This window comes from Aythya ferina (genome assembly GCF_964211825.1).
Source record: "Aythya ferina genome assembly, chromosome: Z".
NCBI lineage: Eukaryota > Metazoa > Chordata > Aves > Anseriformes > Anatidae > Aythya > Aythya ferina.
In genome coordinates, this window is record NC_140299.1 from 2,192,933 (window position 1) to 2,214,345 (window position 21,413).

The following is a 21,413-nucleotide window of genomic DNA, read 5'->3' on the forward strand; positions in this document are numbered from 1 at the left end:
AGATGTCTTAATTATCCCAGCTTGTTTAAATGAAACTTTGGTGCTCTGTGCAGTGGAAAGTCTACAAAATTCTGTTGGCAAAGCCCTCCTTAGGAGGCTACGTGCTACACCATCCTTTAAAAGACTGGAGATGAAAGCCCCAATTATGGCTAAATCAGGTGGATTTCACGTGTAGTCCTTCACCTGCAGACTGCTGACACTTTCTGCTCTTTTGTTAATATTCACGTCTTCTGAAATGTCTTTGGTTTGCCTGGTGGCTTGATTTATGAAATAAAGCATCGATAACCATAGACTCTTATTTCCATATAGCAAGCTCGTGAAGTTTTTAGAGCAGAAAAAAAAAAAAGGAAAACATACATGCAGCAGTTTTTAGTAGATAATTGTGGTTTGGGTTTTTTTTATTGTTCTGATTATGTATGATTAGAAAATTCAAACAACTTCCAGAGTTTGTACCCAGAAAGATCACCTGCGTCAGGCTGGAATTGGTGGCAAATATAGGGGCATAATTAGAGCTGGGAAACAAAAAAAAAAAAAAAAAAAAAGGTGTTTTATGTGAATCTGTGCATGCATCCTGTATTAACCGCAGTGCTTTTTCACCCTGTGAACGACCTACTCGTAATTTACGCATTCCATCTCTCCTCTGAAGGCAGGACAGTAATTAATGACGATGATTTACAAATTGCAACCTTCCCGTTGCACGCCTTTCTGCGGGACTGCTGGTAAAATTGTAAGACTTGGCCTTGATGAGTGTTGTTCAAGCTACTACGGATTTGTGCAACGAACTGGTCCCCTGTCAAACCTGCAGACACATCTGGTGGCTTTCTTCTAAATTTTGAAGCAGAGGAGAGACGATGCCTATTTTACGGTGCATTAACATAACGTAAATACCGAAAGTGGGATTGTCATCTGTCACTGGTGATGTGGAATGTGTTCGCTCCCTCATACCTGTTGAATTGCATGCTCGTTGTGTGATGTTTTAATGCTCGTGGGTGTTCCTTGTCTTGTTTTAAACCTGTGTTCAAGCTGCAGTCAATCCCAGGAAATCACTTCTTGAAAAAGAGACGGGCTTAGCGCGTGCACTAGCAGCTAACGAGCAATGATTTGTTTTGGGATGCCGAACAAACAAAGGATGGTTTTATTTTCAGAGCTAGCTCGACATGGTGTGAAAGCAGGAAATACGGTTTTGCTGAGCTTCGTAAATTGAGGAAACATGTTCGTGAAGCAGCAGAGCAAAAGGAAAAATTACATGGGTTCATGTGAATTAAGTTTTTTGGTTTTTTTTGTTTTTTTTTTTGTTTTTTTTGCCCGGGGAAGAAAGGCAAAAAGAAACGCGATGTCAAATTTGCACGGTTTATCCGTTTTGCATATCTTTTATTACTTAATGCTAGGTTTGTGGGAACAGCAAAACATATCTAATAAGATTTTAATCCCCCCCCCCCCCCCCCCCTTTCGGAAGTGTTTTGGCACGTTGTCTGAAGCCTGTAGCGGATAAGCTTTGCAACCATGTTCCTCCCATGCCATCAGAGTCAATGGAATTATGCAATTACTTTAATTTAAGAATGTGCAGTCTTTGCGGGATCAGGGCCTTGGAGGTTAGCTTTGAAAAACACTGCTGATTACCAGGAATGTTTCTGTAGCTGCAGTGCGATGGCGAAGCACTGCTTAAAGCCAATTTGTGTTCGTTATCCGGTTTCAAACTTTTTTTTTTTTTTTTAACCCCAAATGGGAGCTGGGGGGGCTGGATTCCAGGGACGTATAGACCGTCCCGCGTCATGATGCAGGTTACTGGCCCGACCTCGAGTACAAACAGGAAAGGTGTCCGAATATTGTCCTTGAAAAGAGCGAAAATGAATGAAAACATTCGGGAGTCTGACATGTTTTCGTTGGCTTTAGTCTCTGCAGGGAAGATTGGGAGAAAGAGATGAGTATAAACGCAACTGAGCTCTGCCTTCTGCTGCTGTAAAAAGGCTGACAAGTCAACGAGAGGAGCAATATTTCTTTGACTTCAGGATCTTTTAATGGAAAAGGGTCCAGTTGGTGTGACACCTTCGGTATAAAGTCCCCCCCAGCAGCGTGGAGCAGGCTTTGGTCCACGGTTGTGGGTGAAAACCAAAAGGCTGTAATAAATTGCTGGGGGCAGATGAAATTGAGTGAGATGGAAAGGGTTTCCAAAGGTGACAAAATGTCACTTTTGCAGGAAAATTGGGCTCTTAAGTGCTTAACATCCTGCTGAACCCGAGGCAGAGCTGCTTTGGAAGATAAGACCCGTGGCTCCCCCAGTCACGGGAATTACTGAAAATCTTTATTAGTAAATAACTCAGGAAGAAAAATCTGCGAGAGAAGCAAAGTAATTTGTGATGGAGTCATTGGACCTTATGTAAAAACCTTTGAAGTCTTAATAAGTTTTGGCAAATGGCTTGTTTTTTTCTCACTTTTTCTGCATAGCCTCGTTTGCATCGTAGGTTTCAACTGCTCTGTGCACGCTCTGCATCCACCAAGCCAGAAGGCTGATGAGAACATCATTGGTACCCATTCAGGAATTTCAATCCCATTGCATTATCATCGTGTATAATTATGGGTTGGTTGGGATTGATTTTTTTTGGAGACGTGCTGTTATTCATCCAGCTTCTAACGTCGAAGCTGGAGATTACACGTTTTCATGTCAATTGACAAAATCTTTCTCTACAGGTACCTCTAAATCAACATTTCTTTAAAAAAAAAATAATCATCATGACGAGTTTTACTTTGAGTAAAATCATCAAAGCAAAAAAAAAAAAAAAGTTAAGCTAATATTTCTTTGAGTTACTACAATTTAACATTTTACTGCTTTTTGATTGTGATTTTTTTAGTCAGCTGCTGGTGATTTTCTTGAAGAGTTTTTTTTTTTTTTTTTTAATTATGGAAAGATCACTTCACACTCAACGTCGAGTGACTTGGCAGAAGGAAATTGTTTATAAATTCCTTGCAAATTATTTGTCTGCGTGCTGCACAGCCTATTGATCAAGAAACCAGTGAGATATAAAATCGATGCTGCGGGTACGTGGTGGGTGAGAAACACAATCTCAAAATACAGTTCGAGTGGCTTTTCATCAAGTGGCTGCATGTCTACTGGAAACTTTTGCACTGGTTTATTAACTCCAATTTAGAACAAGATATTGAGCAGAGTTTTTAGGGAATTGGTGATCAAGGAAAGGAAAGGATTGCTGATACCAAAAGGAGATGAAAAGGTAAAGAAAGTCTCTAGTAAGGGGCCCTTTTGTTCAGCATGCACAAGTATAGTGCACTCCAGTAGCTGGAAATTGAAGCCCAACCAATTCAGACTCGTTCACATTTTCTACATGGCGGATGATTCATTGGAATAGTTTAACAGGGGTTCTGGATTTCCCAAGATTGGACTTTTTAAATGAGATTGGATGTTTTCCGAAAAGATACGGCCAAGTCCAGCCGCAGCTATTGGACTCGGAGAAGGAAGCTGCAGAGGGAATTCCTATGGTTTGTGTCAGACTAGCAGATCAAAGTGGCTTCTTTTGGCATTAAAAATCAGAGTTACAGGCAGATTGCCACGTGGGATTTTGCTATTTTGTTTGTCTTACGGTTTTTGTTAAAAGGCTTCGTGCTGATTTAGAGTTTTCCTGTTGATCCGAACGCTGTCGTCCCAGGTACTGCCCCCCAGGTGAACGGACCCAAATAGTGCAAAACAGCACAGGCTACCAAAGCACTGCATCCTCCTGCGTAAAAAACAGAAATAATCATAAGAATTAATTTTTTAAAAGGGAAAAAAATGCCAGAGCCATGCTCTTTCTATGTAGTATTTTCTTTATTTCTTCCACCCTGGTAAAAAAAATTATCACGGGCATGGTCTAGATGCATTCTGCCACATTAGCATGTGAAACTCAAACGCATCCTGATCAGACAAAATTATTGTTAATTGAAGGCTTATGCGCCCACATTCCCATGAGATGAAATTGGACCAAAATTACTTTCACACGTTGCCATTGGAGCAATATGTTCAGAGACTTGGGGGGGGGGGGGGGGGAGTTGCGTTCATACGTAATGTCTGGCAATTAATCAGGATTGGGGAGGGCATCTTGATAAAATATGTAAATAAGCTATTGTCTGGGGACTAAAATGAGAGATGTCCTATAGCTTGCCGAAAGAATTCAGGAGAACATTAATAAAAATGAATGTGAAACACTACCAAAAATGAACGTCAGCCTGAATGACGTTGAATGGCTTATAGCAGAAATCAGAATTTATGCTCACGTAAGGCAATCTGCTGTTCAGCCCCAAAAACTTGCCCTGAGTTTTACTCCTCTGTAGTATCTGCTTGATCTTCCTAGGGTGCAGAACATCGCCTCTCCAGCAGCTTCGCTAAGACCTTGTCGCTGGCAGCCTGCTCTTTGTTTTGTCCAGCCAGGTGATGCATTTTTATCTGTGTTGCTTTCCCAGCCAGCGTTGCTTGAACTTCGGCGGGTGAAGGCAGCTTGGTAAATTGTGTAATTATTGCCTAAATATAGAGGATTATTCACTTGGAAAATAACAAACACGTGTTGCTGATTCAAAACATCTTCTGATTCGTCAAATTCAAGCGCGGATTCTCACCAAAGCTACGTTTTGGCTAATGCAGAAGTAGTCCCCTTCATCATGAGCTCTTGTTGCAAATCAACAGGCTGTGGCTGTGATTCCAGGACTCATTCTGTTCGGATGAAACTAGTGGAAAGTGCTGGCTGCAGCTCGCGTATGCACTGATAATTGTGATTAAGATGTTCCAACCGGAATGCCTCAAGTTAAGCATCAAAATTTATTAATTTTTTTTTCCTCTGAATAGCGTGGATTACTTGCTTCCTCCAGTGAAACTGAGACCCAAATGTTTAATCCACACACATGGATGCCTAGAGACATTTTTGGGTGTCTACCTGCACTGTGAAGAGCTTTACATACTTAAATATTTTGAGGAACTTCGTAAACCTGAGTAGCAAATGATTCATGAGCACCTCAGACGAACGATGGAGCAAATAAATGTCTAGAAATCGTAGCTATCTCTTGGAGATGAAGATGAAGGTGGTTGAAGGATTCAAACGATGCTGAAGGTTTGGAAACTGGCATCCAGATTGGTTCAGACCGATTTAAATTACCCAGAACATGCCAGTTTGGCAGAATTAGTAATATTATAAGAACTGTTCCTTGCATTCATTTTGTTTCCAGCTTCTAATGAGAGCATCCAACAGTAAGAACCATCATTTCCTCTTGCCTTTTGGTAACGCCACTCCTAACCACAGCATGAGAAATGGGGAGGTGGAAAAAAAAAAAGTCAGTTCTTCACTTGTAATCCTCCGAAGGCTTGATTTTTAAGTTGTGTGAGGAGGTTTTGGATCCCCGCGGCACGGCAGGATGGAGGGGCTGAGCGCTGCGAGCTGTGCCGAAGTGTTTTTCTTCCGCCGTGTTTGCCCGCTGGAAGTTGTGAGAAAACGTTGATGAGAGTGCTCCCACTGCCTCAGCCGCAGATCAGAAAAAAAAAAAAAAAAAAAAAAAAAGAAGAAAAAAAGAAAAACAGTGGGAGAGGAAAATAAGAACAACCACAACTGGTTTCCAAAGATGACTAATCCTGCAGCCCCACTGTAACCTCCAGGACAGTGATTAGTGTTTGGCTTGTCTTCTAAATGCTGGAAAAGTTTTCTGGGGCATCAGCCTAGCTGAAAACGAGTTCAATACGTCTACATTAATGCAAGGAGATTATTTTAAGTTTCCATTTAATGTTCCTGCCTCGTGTGCTCCGTTACTCCGAATACTTCTGGGTGCGTAATGCACGGTATCGCGTTGCATCTGTATTCCTTATTAGTTAACAAAACCTTTTTTTATGGAAGAAGAAAATCCAATTTTGTGGGGAGGATAAAGGAAGGTGCATTAAGGGAAAGAGGCCCATCAGGGCAGCCTTAGCGTCAGGAATGGTGATAGGATTTTTGGCCATCAGTTGGTGCCATTTCAGCCCCTGCAGTCGTGATTGCTCCTCGGTTTTGCAGAGCAGTTTTTAAGAGAATTCAATGTAGATGTGTTATTTTTCTCTGTAGTGCACGAAGATGCACGTCCTTGGAAGGCTTTCAAACTGGTGTTTGCCTAGCAGAAATGAAAAATTGGTAATTTTACCCCAAAAAATCAGACCTTTTAATGTTGTATTCTCCCAATTAATCACCAAGCCATCCTCTTGCCGCTGTAGGATTTCACCCTGAAATATATTTCCTATACTTTCCAGGATGTTTTGTAGTGTAATTGTGGCTTTGTGGAAGTGTCTACGTGGACTTTATATCCCGTTGTCATAGAGTTTGTATTTGGGTCCCATGCTCCTGCTCTGTCATTTGCTTCCTAAGGTGGATTGGGCATTAACATCCTGGGAGGGCTGAACTTGCTTTTTGTACGGTATAGAAAACAGTTGGTGATGCTAATTCTCTTCTTGATCGTGTTTCCTTTGTCTTTGAAAAAGCACATTTTAGGGAGGACGTGTTTCAGAAGTTGGGGAGGATTTTTCGGCTGACAGAGGCAGAGAGAAATACCCAAGGGGATAAGATGCATGAATCTGAGTGGGAGGTAAAACGCGAAAGCCCAACCTCTTTTCTCTGCGGGAATGAGGTTAATTTCCAAATAGATTGGAGACAATGTAAATTTAATTACCGAGCGACTTGAGGGACTGGGACTTAAATAAAAAAATAAAAAAAAATAAAAAAAAAAACACACCACGTTGGTTCTCAAGATGGAAAAATATTGCACAACTGCAAGTCTGCTGAAATGAATCATTAAATCAAATCCGTATCAATTTTCCCACCGATCGTGGGGGTTGCATGTGCTTGTCAAAGGGCAATAAAATAAGTTCTCTTTAGGATGTGAAACTCAGTAACGAACAAGGTTCTTTAGGATGTCGGTGTATGTGGGAAATAACCTTTTTCTATTGAAAAAGTAGGGAACAAGAACTTTGAAGCAGTACCTAAAATAAAATCAGCTTTCTCTTGCATAAGGGTTCTTCATGCCCATATTTCTAAATCTTACTCAAAATTATTTAAAATCCTATTTAAAATCTTACTAAATCATATTTCTAAGTCTTGTTGGTAATGTCTGCAGCACCTTTTAAACTCGAGAACAAAACTGAAAGAACAGGCAGATTACAGTAAAATGTGATTAATTTTTAGCTCTGTCAAGGTTGGGTCATGAAGTGCGGGTAAGGTGTGCTTTTTGCTAAAAACAACGACTTTTCAAAAAGGTAGAGGGAAAGTCTAAGGCTGAGCTCCTTCAGTAGAGCTGACAAACCTTATCCTGCTACGTGCTGCAGGGATTTTGATGGCATGGGTTTGTCGTTTCTGCGAGAGGAGTATCGGCGATGGAGGCAAAAGCTGTGCAAATTCAGGACTCCAAACATTTTCCTTCTTTAAAGGGTTCCGGATGGATCTGTTCCGTTCCTGCCATCTTCCTGCTACGACAAGGGGTACGCAGAATTTCAAACCGGCTGCAATATATCTCCCAAAATGTTGTGTAAATGCTACAGGCTGCATTATGTTCTTGATACGTATATGCTGCGCTCAGGGGAGTGCGTAGGAGTTGCGTTTGTAACCACTACAGGTCCTTGCTCTACCATTGCACAGGTTGTTTTTTCTCTTTTATGTTTTTCAAGAGCCATAGAACAAGGCAGGGAAATCGCTCAGCTCCCCAAATTCACCCCAGCTTTCAACTGGCAACGCTAGGAAGGTCAAAAAAACGCACAGAAAATGAAGCAGACGAAAAGGCGCCGCAGTTATTTTCCAACAGAGGAACGGGCGTGTGTGCTGCTGAGGGGCTACAGCTGCTAAAAAGTCTTCGAAAGGAAAAGGTTGAATAACAGGAATTAAGATGTTGCACGTTTATATCATAAATTCACACAAAGTCAACGAAGGGGATTGATGTTGGCACTACAGTGAAGGATATAGACCATTTTTACTTGTGATACTTCTTTCTGAAGTACGTTGTTATCCTTTTACAGGAAATGTTTAGTAATAGGGATTGTACTTAATCTTGGTCTCAGTATCGAGAACTATTTAATATACTACTTTATTTGATGTTATCCCGCATTTTCCCTATTTTTTCAAGTAGTAGCACCTTTATGTGCTTCTGAAAACTTCCTACGCATTTCTCTTTTGAAGCGTGTCTATCTGCGTGTCCGTGCTATTTGCACAAAAGTGGGATTTCCACCAAACATCTCTTGGAAGGTCTCTCTTGGAAGGTCTCTCTTGGAAGGTCTCTCTTGGAAGGTCTCTCTTGGAAGGTCTCTCTTGGAAGGTCTCTCTTGGAAGGTCTCTCTTGGAAGGTCTCTCTTGGAAGGTCTCTCTTGGAAGGTCTCTCTTGGAAGGTCTCTCTTGGAAGGTCTCTCTTGGAAGGTCTCTCTTGGAAGGTCTCTCTTGGAAGGTCTCTCTTGGAAGGTCTCTCTTGGAAGGTCTCTCTTGGAAGGTCTCTCTTGGAAGGTCTCTCTTGGAAGGTCTCTCTTGGAAGGTCTCTCTTGGAAGGTCTCTCTTGGAAGGTCTCTCTTGGAAGGTCTCTCTTGGAAGGTCTCTCTTGGAAGGTCTCTCTTGGAAGGTCTCTCTTGGAAGGTCTCTCTTGGAAGGTCTCTCTTGGAAGGTCTCTCTTGGAAGGTCTCTCTTGGAAGGTCTCTCTTGGAAGGTCTCTCTTGGAAGGTCTCTCTTGGAAGGTCTCTCTTGGAAGGTCTCTCTTGGAAGGTCTCTCTTGGAAGGTCTCTCTTGGAAGGTCTCTCTTGGAAGGTCTCTCTTGGAAGGTCTCTCTTGGAAGGTCTCTCTTGGAAGGTCTCTCTTGGAAGGTCTCTCTTGGAAGGTCTCTCTTGGAAGGTCTCTCTTGGAAGGTCTCTCTTGGAAGGTCTCTCTTGGAAGGTCTCTCTTGGAAGGTCTCTCTTGGAAGGTCTCTCTTGGAAGGTCTCTCTTGGAAGGTCTCTCTTGGAAGGTCTCTCTTGGAAGGTCTCTCTTGGAAGGTCTCTCTTGGAAGGTCTCTCTTGGAAGGTCTCTCTTGGAAGGTCTCTCTTGGAAGGTCTCTCTTGGAAGGTCTCTCTTGGAAGGTCTCTCTTGGAAGGTCTCTCTTGGAAGGTCTCTCTTGGAAGGTCTCTCTTGGAAGGTCTCTCTTGGAAGGTCTCTCTTGGAAGGTCTCTCTTGGAAGGTCTCTCTTGGAAGGTCTCTCTTGGAAGGTCTCTCTTGGAAGGTCTCTCTTGGAAGGTCTCTCTTGGAAGGTCTCTCTTGGAAGGTCTCTCTTGGAAGGTCTCTCTTGGAAGGTCTCTCTTGGAAGGTCTCTCTTGGAAGGTCTCTCTTGGAAGGTCTCTCTTGGAAGGTCTCTCTTGGAAGGTCTCTCTTGGAAGGTCTCTCTTGGAAGGTCTCTCTTGGAAGGTCTCTCTTGGAAGGTCTCTCTTGGAAGGTCTCTCTTGGAAGGTCTCTCTTGGAAGGTCTCTCTTGGAAGGTCTCTCTTGGAAGGTCTCTCTTGGAAGGTCTCTCTTGGAAGGTCTCTCTTGGAAGAAATGGTGTGTAGCTGTACAAGTATGTACACACTCATGTTATACAAAGTCAAGTAGTGGGATTTCATGATAAATTACCATGCATTTTTCATGTCAAGTTGTATTCTCTGTTCCTTCCAACGTCTTTCATGTCCAACTTGACTTACGCAGAAAGGAATGCATAACTAAAATTTTTAAATTGCCCAGAAATTCTGTATTTGCTGGTTTCCTTGGGAAACCTACTTTGCAAACCTCAGTCACTCAAATGAAGATTTATTTTTTTCGTGCGGCTGGAGAGAATGATTTTGGATCGAAACCAATCTCCTTCCTCTTGGGAGGCGAAGGGTGGGAATAGTTAAATACAAATTTTGAAAATTTGTAGGTTTTGTACCAAGAAGGAGCATCCTTCTGAACAACTGCCTGGTGAAATCGTAGGGGTACAAACCGTCTCTCTGAATTCAGCTTGTTAGTAGCAGCTCAAACCACCTTTTCTTTATTTTTGTGCACAACTGCAGGTGTATGAAATATGTTTCAGATGTGGTTCAAACTCGACTTTTGAGCCAAAATCGCTGTTGCTCTGTAGGTGGAGATACTCTGCTAAAGTGGGTTGTAACGCGTTGTCAAATCAAGATACTGTGTTTACACATTTCTTACATAAAAAAACAAAAAAAATATATTTTTTTTTTATCGCTTCTTCCTTTTTTTGTGGCTTCAGGGCATGCTGAACGCATGCCATCAACCAAGACAACAAATGTTCGTATCCTTAATTACTGATCTTAGATTCCTGTGGTGCTCACCAGCCTATCTCAGTGGTTCGCAAATAACAAAAAGTGGTTCGCTCCATAAAAAGCAAAATACGCCTGGCTTTGAATTTATAAGCCACGCTTCATCACGAACAATTCAGAAGTTATCTGCAGATGCAGGTGCAGAATCTGTCAAATTTTCTTCCCGTGTAGGGTTTTAGAAGCCTAGAAAAAAGGCATTGCTCCGCAAGAGACGATCCGTGCATTGAAGATGGAGCACTCCTTAACGGTGAGGTGGATGGTCTGGTTTGGGACTTTGTGTCTTAGTGTGAAGAGGACTGCTAGCAATGCACGTATGCTGATCTTTGGGAGTCTGTTAATTCCTAATGTGGATCCAGGTTCATTTCCATGAGTACACAGCAATTTCCTTTGGAAATGCAGCAGTGACCCCAGTGCATATGTGTGCACACGGTGCATTTAAACAAACCAGCATCAAGTAAAAGTTGCTCAAAGGATAAAGATTTGTCCTTAGCTTGCATGGCAGCGATGTTTCTTTCATTTTCTTCTTGTCGTTTCATTGTTCGGAGTCTGTGTTTTTTTGGGGGGGAGGAGTTTTGCTCAGCCTGCTTTCTCCAGCAATTTCCTCTGATTCTCACCCACAGAGCTTTGTCCTAATTCAAGACAAATGTCTTCTCTCGGCAGAAGTGAATTAAGAGCGAGCGGATGAAATGGAAGAACTGCAAACTCGGTTGTCCATTCGGTTTTCGTATAAAATATTAACAGGACAAGCATGGGGAAACGCTGAAAGGAAAATACATTCATGCCTTGAGACTCCTATGGCAGATTTCAGGGCCGTTGTGCTAGGAATGAACCTTATAATCAGTTCGACCCTTCCTGAGTTTTACAAACACTCGCTGCAAATGAAACCCCAGGCTTACTTTTGTAAATATTTACTTCGGTCTCACCAGCTCAGATTCCTTGCTTCCATGTTTCTTCTGGTCTCATTGTCTTTCTGGTTCCCTTTTAACAGGAAATCCTGCTTGCTAGTGCGAAACCTCCATTAAGGGTTCAAAGCTGCTTCTGAATTTGCTCATACACTTTCGTCCCAAGCGTGTGTGGTGACCGTGTGCTTTTCTGCTTTTAGGAATAGGAAAATTTCTTCTTCCTTCCTCTGGGAGGCAGAATTCATCATGTCTTCATAGCACATCAGTTGGAGATCTCTGCTCGCTTGTAAGCAGTGGCAGATCCAAGTATACTCTTTAAAATTCACGAGAAGCTTTTGCCGTGAACTAAAGATACCTTAAAGCGCTTCATCTATTACGATCAGGTTTAGGACTGTAGAATTAAAAGAGTGCTCTGCAGTGCTTGCTGTTGAACAGGGAGACAGGAATGAAAAAAAATGGAAATCATTTGGTTACCCATACTGCATTAAAATCAGTTGCGGTGCTTTGGGATTTGCCCAGCAATACCAGGCGGCTGAGTCAGGCTGAGTCACACAGGGTATTTCCAAAGAGACACAGGTTTGTCTTTTTGAGGAGGCCCTAGAGAAGTCAGAAAAAGCCTGATCACTGAGCTGAGGGTCCGTACGTGGCAATACCAGTCCAACGTGGATGTGCCCTTTGCTCCCAAAAAGCGCTTTTCATTTCTTGGGCCTTTAAACACTCGGTGGTGAATAAGTCCATCAGCGGTGACTGTACGAGTCATCTTCCTTGCGGAGAAGACCTTTGCGGAGGTTGCACGCCCTGAGTTTGTTGCCCGTGCATCATCTCCACGAGTCAGATGGACCCTAATGGTAAGCGTAGCAGAGAGTTTTTCGGCAGAAATTTCATGTCACGCTTCAGTTTTACAAGGTTAGAGAAAGATACGAAGTATGTTACTACGTTCTGCCTAGTGATTTGTTGTCTTCATCGCTCAGCTTCTGTTACCCGGGAGCCTACATCTGCCAGGCATTAGAGTGAACAAGAGCAGTGCCTGCTTCCAGTGCTTCCCCCTGCTCTGAGCCCATCTCCTCTGCGGCACCGATCGGCACCTCCACCCAGTATGCTGCCCTGCAAGGCATTTTGAGTTCTCCATGGCTATTTTCACACATTTCCATTTGTCTGACATGACAGCTTGGGTAATTCAAACGCAAAATGCCTCAAGGTCTCTTCAATAGGCATGGGCATTTGGGGACTTAGTGATTTTTCTCCATTTGTTCATGTTAAATGGATTGCTCCCAGGGTGTAGTTCCTAAAGTGCTTACAGATCACTTCTCTAACGCCCATAGAAAGTCTGCCGAAGTGCCAGTACTGCATCTGCCCAGGCACAGTTCTTCCATGCTGGCCTAGCGATGCATTTATTGCGATTCAGATGAAGCAGTATGCTGCATTTGTTCTGACCTGACCTTCCACGTGTTACCAACTTCCTAAGGAGACCATTAGTGCATCACTGTTAAAGCAGACGAATGATTTGGGTCTTCTGCTTGGAAATGTCTGCTCAGACATTGTGTCCAGTACATGAGAGCAGTTCTACACTATTCTCACTATTCTTTTTTTTTTTTTTATTTTTGCTCTAATGCATTAAGTAGTAAGTTGAAATGAAGAAGTGTTCCCAAAATATAAGAGGAACATGGTTTTAACATCTAGAAGTCCGGTCTCAAACCTAAGGCATTTTTAGTGCTTGCTGTTTAGAGGAGTGGTCTTCTAAGAGATTGTGGTGTTCATGCAGGCATTGTAAAATCCTATTGTTTAAGGAGTATTTACATAACATGAGGTTTCATTGTTTATGACTTATATTTAATTCTTTAAAATTGAGAACAATAATACTTTGGCACGTATATGAGAGTGGAGAGAAGGAACAGCTCAGAGTTTTTGCCGAAATGTCTGAGAACATTCATTGTCAAATTTTTTGATCCATGGAACTGTTTTTCCATCACCAGATAGTATTTTGTGTGCTTTCAGTTTATTTACAGTCTACTTCTGAACTAGGAGAGTGAGAAGGTACAGAATGTCTGGAATTCCAAGCTTCAAATAAAGATTTTGAGCAGTGCTTTAGTTCTCAAGTAATTCTGTACTTGGAACATACAGAATAATTTTATACATTCAGGTAATGGAAAATTTTTCTCTCTGAGAAGCTTAATAGTGATTTGAACTGGGAGAGCTTCGATCCCTCTTCTTTTTCTTGCCATTTACCTTTATCTGACCTTCCTCTGCTCATCACTCAGTTGTCAGTCGCTCTGACAGTACCCCTTCCTTTCAGGTTTCCTTTTCTTTCTTTGCACTATCATATCAGTCTGAGCTTAACTCAACACTTAAAGAGTATTGAGGTTCTTGTCTTTCCTCCCAAATCTTTCTCTCCCACTTTTTCCTACCATTGCTGCTAATGGCAGCTTCACATTCAAGTTTGAGTATTTTATTTCTGCCTATGCTGTATGTATCCATGCAACCCCCAAATTCCCTGGTGCTTTTTCCTTGTTCCCCACCTCCACTGTCCTCATTACAGACTCCTTTTGATTTTTCAGCTTAAAAGATTGTCTTTTCCCCCAAGTTGCATCTTTTTTTCCCTTCAGTATTTTTTTCAGATTATTTCTTTCCAGAATATCTAAAATGCTTCAGTGAAACACACCTTTCTGACAGTGTGTCTTCCAAACCTTTCCTAGTTTTGGTGAACATAGAGGTCTGACATTTCTGAGCAATGGGAGCTCTGGAGTGTTGTTACCCCAGGCCATCAAGTGGATAATCTCTGACATAAATTTTCCTGTTTGTATGCCAAACAAACATCACTGCCTGTCTGTCTGAATGCATAGCTAAACATCTTCAAAATTTGCTGTAGGTTTATGAAATTGAATGTTTTCTTCAATCATTGCTGTCTTAATTACAAAAGAGGGCACAAGCGACAGATGTGTTACTCTTGCCTGTAACAGTACTGATATGTCAGCATGCTAATACAAGCATTTATTTTTGGAGATAAATTGTTCAGTTTTACCCATATTCCTGGTAGTGATTTCTTTTTAAGGCTACAAAACCCACACATGCAGTGAAGTGAGATGTCTCATAAGAACATTTGTTGTCTGATCTTTCATCAGAATTAGTAATATGAAAAAATACACGAATGCGTGGAAGTTGTGCTCTAGTATTCCTTCCATCTCTTCTGCTGCAGTATGTGTAGAGCATTACCCAAATTCACATAGTCTTAAGGTCCAGAAGAGGCTACTTCAATTGTGTCGTCTGACCTCCAGCATAGCACATCGCAATGAACTCCTTCTCCTGGGCTGCAATTTCTTTGGCTCGGCAGAGTTTCCTGAACCAAAGTAGAGGAAGGCTGCCAGAGCATGAAGACAGAGATGCAGCACCAATGACCTTAGCATTTGGGGTGCAGCCTCCTCCTGCTCACCACGTGTAGCAGCAGAGATGTACCAGCTTCCCTCATGGGAGCCTGGGTAGTAAAAAGGAGGAACGTATTGTGCCTTGAGGCTGGTTTCAGCCATCTCAGTAAGAGAGCTGTGCCAGTGCAACCAGTTTCTGTTTCACTAATTCTTTGTTCTTCTTCTCTCCTGATAGCATGAAGGATTCTCTGTTAACTTTTTTTCTCCACGTGCATATTTTTGTGTTTTGGTCAAATCATCTTTTTTCAAGGGTATTAAGTAATTTATTTGCTTGAGTGTTTCACCGAGAGGTATATTTTCTGGATTAATAAATTAATTTGTACTACTACCAGGAAAACTTAAGACTGAAATTTGAACATTTTTCAGACAGTTCTGACCTTCTGTTCATTTAATGCATTTCATGTTGCTTTTTGCCATTGTAGTTTCTTAATAAAAAAATCCTGGGTGGAACGAAGATGTGTAAATGACATCTAGAACCCTGTTACAACAGGAGTACTGTACTGTCTTGTTCAATTTTATTTCTAGTCTCATTGTAAAGAATTGAGTGAGCTTGGCAAGGTCTGTTCTGAATGAATCTCATGATAGCTATTCCATCATTATGCTCTGGATTAACTGGCATGTAATTATCTTTGGTCATCCTATTTACTTTCTTAAAATAAGGTACATCAGTACCTTTCCTTCTTACTGTATGACGCTTTGAGAAAGCTCCAAGACTGATTGACAGTCAACAAGAATGACCTTGTAGAGAAGCTTTCTGGAATATTTTATTTCTGTACATAGGAGTTATCAGGTCTGTCTACTTAACTGTCTGCCTTTATTAGCTGTTCTGTAATAATACTGTTTTGCTGAAAAACATTTGCTTACCATTTTGAGTATGACCATTTTCCTTTACATAATGTAAATAGTTATGGGACGCATTTCCCCCTTTTTTTTTTTTCATTATTCTTCTGAGGTCCATTGTTTGCATCTGCTAATGCAGCAATATTTGACTATTTAATGTGTATAAGGGACAAAAAAAAATCATTTTTAAATTTAGTCACAGTCTTTTTTTTTTTCACATGCTATTTTTTTTGGCAATTACTGTCTTTGGATTTACTTTCATCTTCTAATTTTAATTACCTTATCTTTTTTTTTTAACTGTTTAAAAACGTTTTTTATGCATTAATTTTTTGTACATGAGAAGTATACTTTGTGAGCCGTTTCAATCCGCTGTAAATTATACTTCCTGCAGAAATTGCAGATGCTTAGGATTTTTTCTTGATTGTTGGCTTGTGACTTTTGGTGGACCAAGAGGAAAGTTGTTAAATGAGTTCCCATTATTGGCATTTTTTTGGATCCATGCGCTGTTTGGAATTGGCTTTTTTGAAAGTGTTAAGTTCATATATTACTGGTTTGAATTTTACTGTGTGTGCAAATAGCACATAATGAAATGACTTGCGTTTAAGCAACCGCTGCCATTTAGTCTGTAATCATTTCTTTATTGGTTGAGGTTCAGCCTTGTGTTAAATTAAAAAGGAATGTTTCATCTTTATAGAAGTAGTTAAGGAACCAGTACTTTCATAATTCCTAAAAATCAGAAGTACAAGACCTTGAGACTGCCATTCAGACCTGAGTCATCCTCACTGGTTCAGCTCATCCATGGTATGATTTGAAGATCTGGAATAGATGCCAGCTGCTATTTCATCTAGCTATTATTCCAACCTTTTATTTTGTTTGCTAAACATTGGTCCATAAGCACTTCTATGAGTGAGAGTTGGGTTGGAGCACTAACTCATTTTCATTGTTCTGAACATAATATGTCATGGGTATAAGTTGTCTAGAATGAGTGAGATCAAAGAGCTGTCCAGGTCCATAGCTGCTCTGAAGGTGATGAAAAGACAAACAGAAGTATTCTGGTATAAAATTCCATGTCCCTGTCAATCTGTGGAGGCTGCCCTCCACGACCACGTGGCTCAAAAGATCAAATTGAAAAATATGCATACCCAGTTTTAGTGGTGCAAAAATAGAAGTATGACTAAGACACGTGAGGGGAATTTGGGAGACAGTCTTAATTTCCACCTGTGCATGAATTGTCACTAGTCTCACGTACCCTACAGTGGGGTGGGAACAACTTTGACATTATGTAAAACATCATTTCTATTTTTAATACCATTATTCGTGCCTTAAAAACTGAAAATAGACCCTAAAACCTTACAGACGCTGAAGATGTGACTACCTCAAAACCAAGCACCTCCTTTAGAAGGCAACGTTTGTCTTACGATAAAAAAACCTCAATGAGCTAAATTTCATGAAATGATTTGGGGATTGCAATTAAATCTATTCTGATACTTCAGAAATTAAGTTGATATTTGTCAAGGTTGTTTTCAGAGCCACAGATAGAGGAATTGTAAGCGAAGTACTTGGTGGCGAAGTTTACACCCATCTTGGCAGCGCTGCTTCCTTTGGAGCTCTGTGTTCAGTGAATAATTGCAGTATTTGGCCTTTTTTCTGTCTAGCTGTACTGTTTCTTTGGAGCTCTTTGAAAGTTTGCAGTTCACTCTTCCTCTCATGCTCTCTGGGCGTAGTTCTGTGCTATGTTTTCATTCTCAGTATGGAAAGTTCCTGCCTACGTGTCCCTGCCCTCATACTGCTGTGTCAGTTTGACTCCTCTAAGGGACTGTGCTCTGGAAAGGACAACCAATCTGTGAAGAAAACTGATTTATTTTTTTTTTTAACCTGAATATTGGTGTTCTGGGCAACAGTCCCACAAAGAAGTGTTTCAGCACAGGTGCAAAGGTGATGAGCTGTGGCAGGAAAGCAAAACTTTGCAAGGGGAAGCCCCATTGCCAAAGACAACGTATAATAGAGCTTACCCCCCCAGTGCTGATTCAGAAATAGAAATCAGCTACTGAGTGCCTGCTTATGCAGTAAACAAGCAGTCTGCTTTAATTATGTTACACTTAGTAAAAAAAAAAAAAAAAAAAAAAAAAAAAAAAGGCAAAAGTAGGGTATCAAGAAATATTCTTCTACCCTTTTTCTTTCTCCCTTTTACCCCATTTACCCCATTTCTCTTCATTCTGCCGGAGAAAATAAAATAAATTTGCTCTTTGGTGTTCCAGTTCCATGCAGAATACTAATGTATGTGCATTCTCCTACTCAGATGTGTTGAATAAACACACTTTTCAAAATCTGATCCCAATTCTTTGTTTTATTCACATTTCATTTAGAGCCAAAAAGATTTATTTATTTATTTATTTATGGGGAAAAAAAAAAAGCTACCTGTTGGAAATCCTATGTCATCCAAATTCTGTCTTCCTCTTTGTGGAATTGACAGTGTCTTCTGAAGCAGACACACGATTTAACCTGTTCTTGCTGCACCCCCTGTAAGCATCACCAGGTTGGTTTTAAGTGATTATTCTGTCTCCACAGCACTAGATGGTGCTGATGGCAGTATCTCTGAAATCTGAGCCTTCAAAAATACCAGTGATTCTAAAAGTAGCACTGCTGTTTCAGGCAAAGGACCAGCCTGCAAATCCAAATTTTAATTTGAACAAAAATTTCAGTCTGTGAATACAGTAGCTGAAAGGAAAATCCTGGAAATCCTATTCGTATATCTTATTTCTGTGTTGCTTGTTCCCTGTTTAACAGGTGATTGATGCTTTTGACTAATGACTGCAAATTAATGGAAGGTTAACATTTGTCCCAGGAATTAGATAGCTTGCCAAGGTTTTGTTGGACAGCATGAAGGAAAAAACAGAATTCCACTTTTCATGACATCAAATCTATTGTGTTATCTTATCATAAAAACTCTAAATGTTTCTCAACTCTTACTACCAGTACAGAGAAGGGTTGCTTTCTAATCTCATCTGGCATTCTTGCCACATCAGTCCAGCTGAGATTATCTCCATCCCAGCAAGAGAGACAGGCACCAGCATTGCTGGCCTCACTTTTGGCTGTGTGGTCTCGAGGCTGTTTCTCCCACTGTCAGACTCTGGCTGAACTTTGAGGATGGTACAGCATAGCCAAGGGCTCTCATGGGGGTTAATTAGTTGTCTTAAATGCAGTGAAGGTTGTCCTCAAACGTAAACTGTTAATCTGTTCTAAGAAATATCTGACTGAAGAGGTGTAGGAAAATAGTGGGATTTACCGAGTTTGTTCTCAAGATGTAAGCTTTGGGCTTGAGAAGCATAACTAATTCCTTGCAACTGTGAGAAGTGTTGAAAAAACATTTTCCTGAAACTCTTGGCTTGCAATGAGGGGACAAGCACTGATAGTCTGAGAATTTGCTCTTAAGGCTGCAAAGGATTTGATATCAACGTTATTTTTTCGGTTGAAAATAAAGAGTACTTCTTCGAATTCTGACTATCATTTCTTGATGCAGAAAAGCTTTCTAAGCACATCACTCAGCGCTGAAGTTGTCCTCTAGTTCCAAGAAATACACGCTATCTAGAATATAACACTGAACTAGTGTTTTGCCACTTTTTTGTTTATTAAATTGATTTTAATATTGCCTAACTGAATCTGGTGAAGAGGGAGTCTGCTACTGCTCTGAAAACATTTTGGAGAAAAACAGATAACAAATTGACTGTAGTTTTGTGGGGTATTTGCCTGCTATGTGTTTTGCTGCTTTTATTGTACCCTCTGTTGATAGTTGATGTTGTTGAACCCACTTGTAGTCAGCTCCTTTCCTAATTTACAAGGTATTTTCATCTGTTCAGGTTTCTGTCTCTATGAGTTATCTGTAAATTGACAACAATGTTGTAGGAATCCAGCAGTTTTACAGAAGTATCTGACTCCTTGAAGCTGCTAAGCACTAGCCATCATCCTTTGTCCACTGCTTCTGCTTCTTTCAAGTCTCTTGCACCTTTGCAATTGAGTTATATTCTCCATATATGTGAAATGATACCGTCTGCTATGAGCATTCATGTGCACAGAGGTGTTTCCTTAATTCCACACATGCTGTTTTTTGTCATCCAACAAAACAATCCATCAAAATCCATCAATCCATCGTTACTTCAGTCAGTGGTGTGAATTCTATAGCTTTTATTTTTATGTAGCCTTATTGTTTTATAAATGCACCTGCCATCTTTCCCAAACTCAATTTAAATCATAGGATTGCAGCAGGAGAGCTCTGCCCTGTTTTGTATTTGTGAAGCACTACAGCACATATTTGGTCTTGAATATTCAGTTCTATCTTATGATGTCTTATACTTAAAGTACATGCAGAGCTGCAAAAGATTTTAAATGATTTAGGATTGCTTGTTTCAACAAATGAATAGAATTTAGAAAAAAAATGCAATTTTTTTTCAAAATGCACGAAAAAAATCTTTGTATGCATATGGACCTCTGATTTTACAGATTATTTATAAAGCTAATGTAATGCTCTATTCCTTGACTTGAACTAAAACCAAGTTGAGAAGAACATGTACTAGTGACATCTCAGCTTCCAAATAGCCTGGGCTTCTGTCATGTACTTGGATTCTTCCTATGCTAAGCAATTAGGCTATTGAAATGAAAAATACTCAAGATTATTAAGGAAAATAAATATATTGCATGAGATGCTATGCTTGGAAATTGTTTTTTAATGAATACATACCAGTTATGAACTAAAATTGTATGTATACCATTCATTCTGTTGAAGTTTGACTTTTAAGTACTTAACCATGAACACAGGATCTTCACATCATTTATTTTTTCGAATTTCTCAAATTCAAATTCTGTTGTTGCTTATTCCAGATGTTTTTTATTTATGTGTGTATATATATATACACACATACAATGATTGTACATTGCGTTTTAAAAATCTGCACGTTCAGATCTGTGTATACAGTAATGCATCTCTTCTGACTAGGTCATCTAATTATCTCAGACCACTACTGTGAATTTATTTTAATTATTTTTTTTTCATTTTTTTTTCTCTCCAGTTTATTTTCTTTGTTGTCTAAAAAACACAACAAGGTGTTGGAGCAAGCCACGCAGTCCTTAAGAGGTTCCCTTGATTCAAATGACTCTCCGCTTCCTGATTATGTGAGTACTGAACTTAGTGTTTTGGAAGGTGTTTCAAAATAGAAGTGGTGCATCCCTAAATCTGCAAAGATTTATCAAAATGTGTGACAACTAAGTAACCACCAACACCAAAATACAGGAACCTGCATGAATGATGTCATGTCTGAAACTTCTTTTAAAAAAAAAACTTGCACTTACAAATGGCAAAACAAAACCGCAACTATTCATAGCTCAGAGACTTACTGTACCCTGTCAACTTGCAATTTGCAAGCCATTTATATTTCAGGATATTTAAATCATACAGTTAAAAACATTATTTTTAAGAACAGGGCTTTGGCATCCACAGTATGTTGAAATACCTAAACTGGTCGAGAACAATCCTAGTGAGCCTTTGAGAGAATACTGCAGTCATGGGTCAAATTGGTATGTTCTGAACGCGTGTATACATACAGCACTCTTGTCAGTTTACTAAGCCAATACCCACAAATAGGCAGCAATTTTGTAATTTAATTGCATGGCTGCTGGAAAATCTCTAGCTTCAGTAGAAAATGATTTCTTCCAAGGACTTGAATAATATCTTTGTACTACCAAAGTATCTTTGGTTTGTACTCATTTGAACTTCCACTAAAATACTGTCTAAAAAAGATGTTTTGATTGATCAGTTACTCTGAATTTTTGAGGATGAAAATGTAGCAACTGTCTCATTTTGAGTGTTAAGACATATACCAGGACGTGCTTGTCATTACATGTCATAGTACTCTAGCACAGAAGTACCTAAAAAGAAAATATTATACAGTAGTTCAGTAACTTAAAT

At 40.2% G+C, this 21,413-nt stretch overlaps 1 protein-coding gene across 5 annotated transcripts in view; it reads left to right on the forward strand.

Moving 5' to 3' along the window:
• DYM (dymeclin) overlaps positions 1 to 21,413 on the forward strand; it is a 160,186-nt gene that overhangs the window by 73,328 nt on the left and 65,445 nt on the right. For 3 of the 5 annotated variants that reach the window (XM_084505001.1, XM_084505003.1, XM_084505002.1), the window contains one exon: positions 20,518 to 20,620. In XM_084505001.1, the coding sequence (XP_084361127.1) occupies positions 20,518 to 20,620 (103 nt within the window). Of the gene's footprint in view, positions 1 to 7,420; positions 7,743 to 20,517; positions 20,621 to 21,413 lie in introns of those variants that run through there. The other 2 variants (XM_084505004.1, XM_084505005.1) reach the window with 1 other exon arrangement.